This window comes from Microtus ochrogaster, chromosome 17, assembly GCF_000317375.1.
Source record: "Microtus ochrogaster isolate Prairie Vole_2 chromosome 17, MicOch1.0, whole genome shotgun sequence".
NCBI classification, from domain to species: Eukaryota; Metazoa; Chordata; class Mammalia; order Rodentia; family Cricetidae; genus Microtus; species Microtus ochrogaster.
In genome coordinates this window covers 31,033,643-31,034,754 of record NC_022019.1, presented here as the reverse complement: position 1 = coordinate 31,034,754, position 1,112 = coordinate 31,033,643, and the positions used below count along the sequence as shown (strand labels likewise).

General features: G+C 40.7%; 1 protein-coding gene across 2 annotated transcripts in view; it reads left to right on the top strand.

Moving 5' to 3' along the window:
- Uggt2 (UDP-glucose glycoprotein glucosyltransferase 2) overlaps positions 1-1,112 on the top strand; it is a 97,955-nt gene that overhangs the window by 87,838 nt on the left and 9,005 nt on the right. For both annotated transcript variants that reach the window (XM_026783237.1, XM_026783238.1), the window contains one exon: positions 117-231. In XM_026783237.1, coding sequence (XP_026639038.1) covers positions 117-231 — 115 coding nt within the window. The remainder of the gene's footprint in view (positions 1-116; positions 232-1,112) is intronic.

The following is a 1,112-nucleotide window of genomic DNA, read 5'->3' as shown; positions in this document are numbered from 1 at the left end:
ATCCATTGTGTGCACAGTCCCTGGGGACAGCCCAGCTCTGAAGATCCATTGTGTGCACAGTCCCTGGGACAGCCACACAAGCACCACGGAGGACTAAAGAGTGCTTCTCTTTTCAGTGCCTTATATGTCGTGGATCTCAAGAAGTTCAGGAGAATCTCGGCAGGCGATAGGCTCCGGGGCCAGTACCAAGCTCTTAGCCAAGATCCAAATAGTCTTTCAAACCTAGATCAGGTAAGTACTACAACATATTCTAATGGATAAGTATCCTGTGTGTATAACCTGTTTCAGCACCCTTCATACACAGCCCTTTCTAGGCATCTGCCCTTCGTCAGATACCTCTGTGCAGACTTCGTCTCTAAAGGATCTCACTTTCTCCTCTCCATCCCCTCATTAGTCACCTCTTCTACTCGCTTTCCCTCTGGACATGGGGCTCCCTCCCAGCTGCCTCCCTCTCCCATTCTGTCTTTGTGTGCTGAGCTTCAAGAACTCTGTGTATCCTGTGCTCCCTGAAGACACCCGACAGACACCTCCTTCCTCACACCCTGTTAAATTATTCATTATTGCATCTAAATATTTCAGATAATTTAAACAGACATGAAAGACAGTACAGTTCATAATCCTTTTTATTCCTAATGACTAAATCCATCCATATTTACCTAGCTGGTGTGTTTCGTGTACTTCATATGTGCCACATACTCTCCTAAGACCTGAAACCACAGAAATCCAAGCACAATTATTCTTGAGGTACTAATGCTTTCATTCTAATTAAAATATATGTGTATATTTGTGTACACATGTGTGCAATTAATTTCTGGAGAAGAAATAAAATAGGAAAGCATTTTAAATAGGGTTCGAATGGTCAATCAAGTTTGGGGGTTTTAGTATAAAGTAGGTCCCTGTGAGGGTAGAGTTAGAATGGGTTTCATATAGAGGCCAAAAATTATTCATGCTGGTATTCCCAATGGTGAAAGTGGGCCTTCTGTGTTTGAGGGATATAAGAATTTTGGTTATGTATAAGGTTAAATACATATCTACTTGTATGTGTATGTTACCCATAGTCTTGTACATTAATGTTCACAACTTTATTTCTTTTTTTTTTTTTTTTTTTTTTT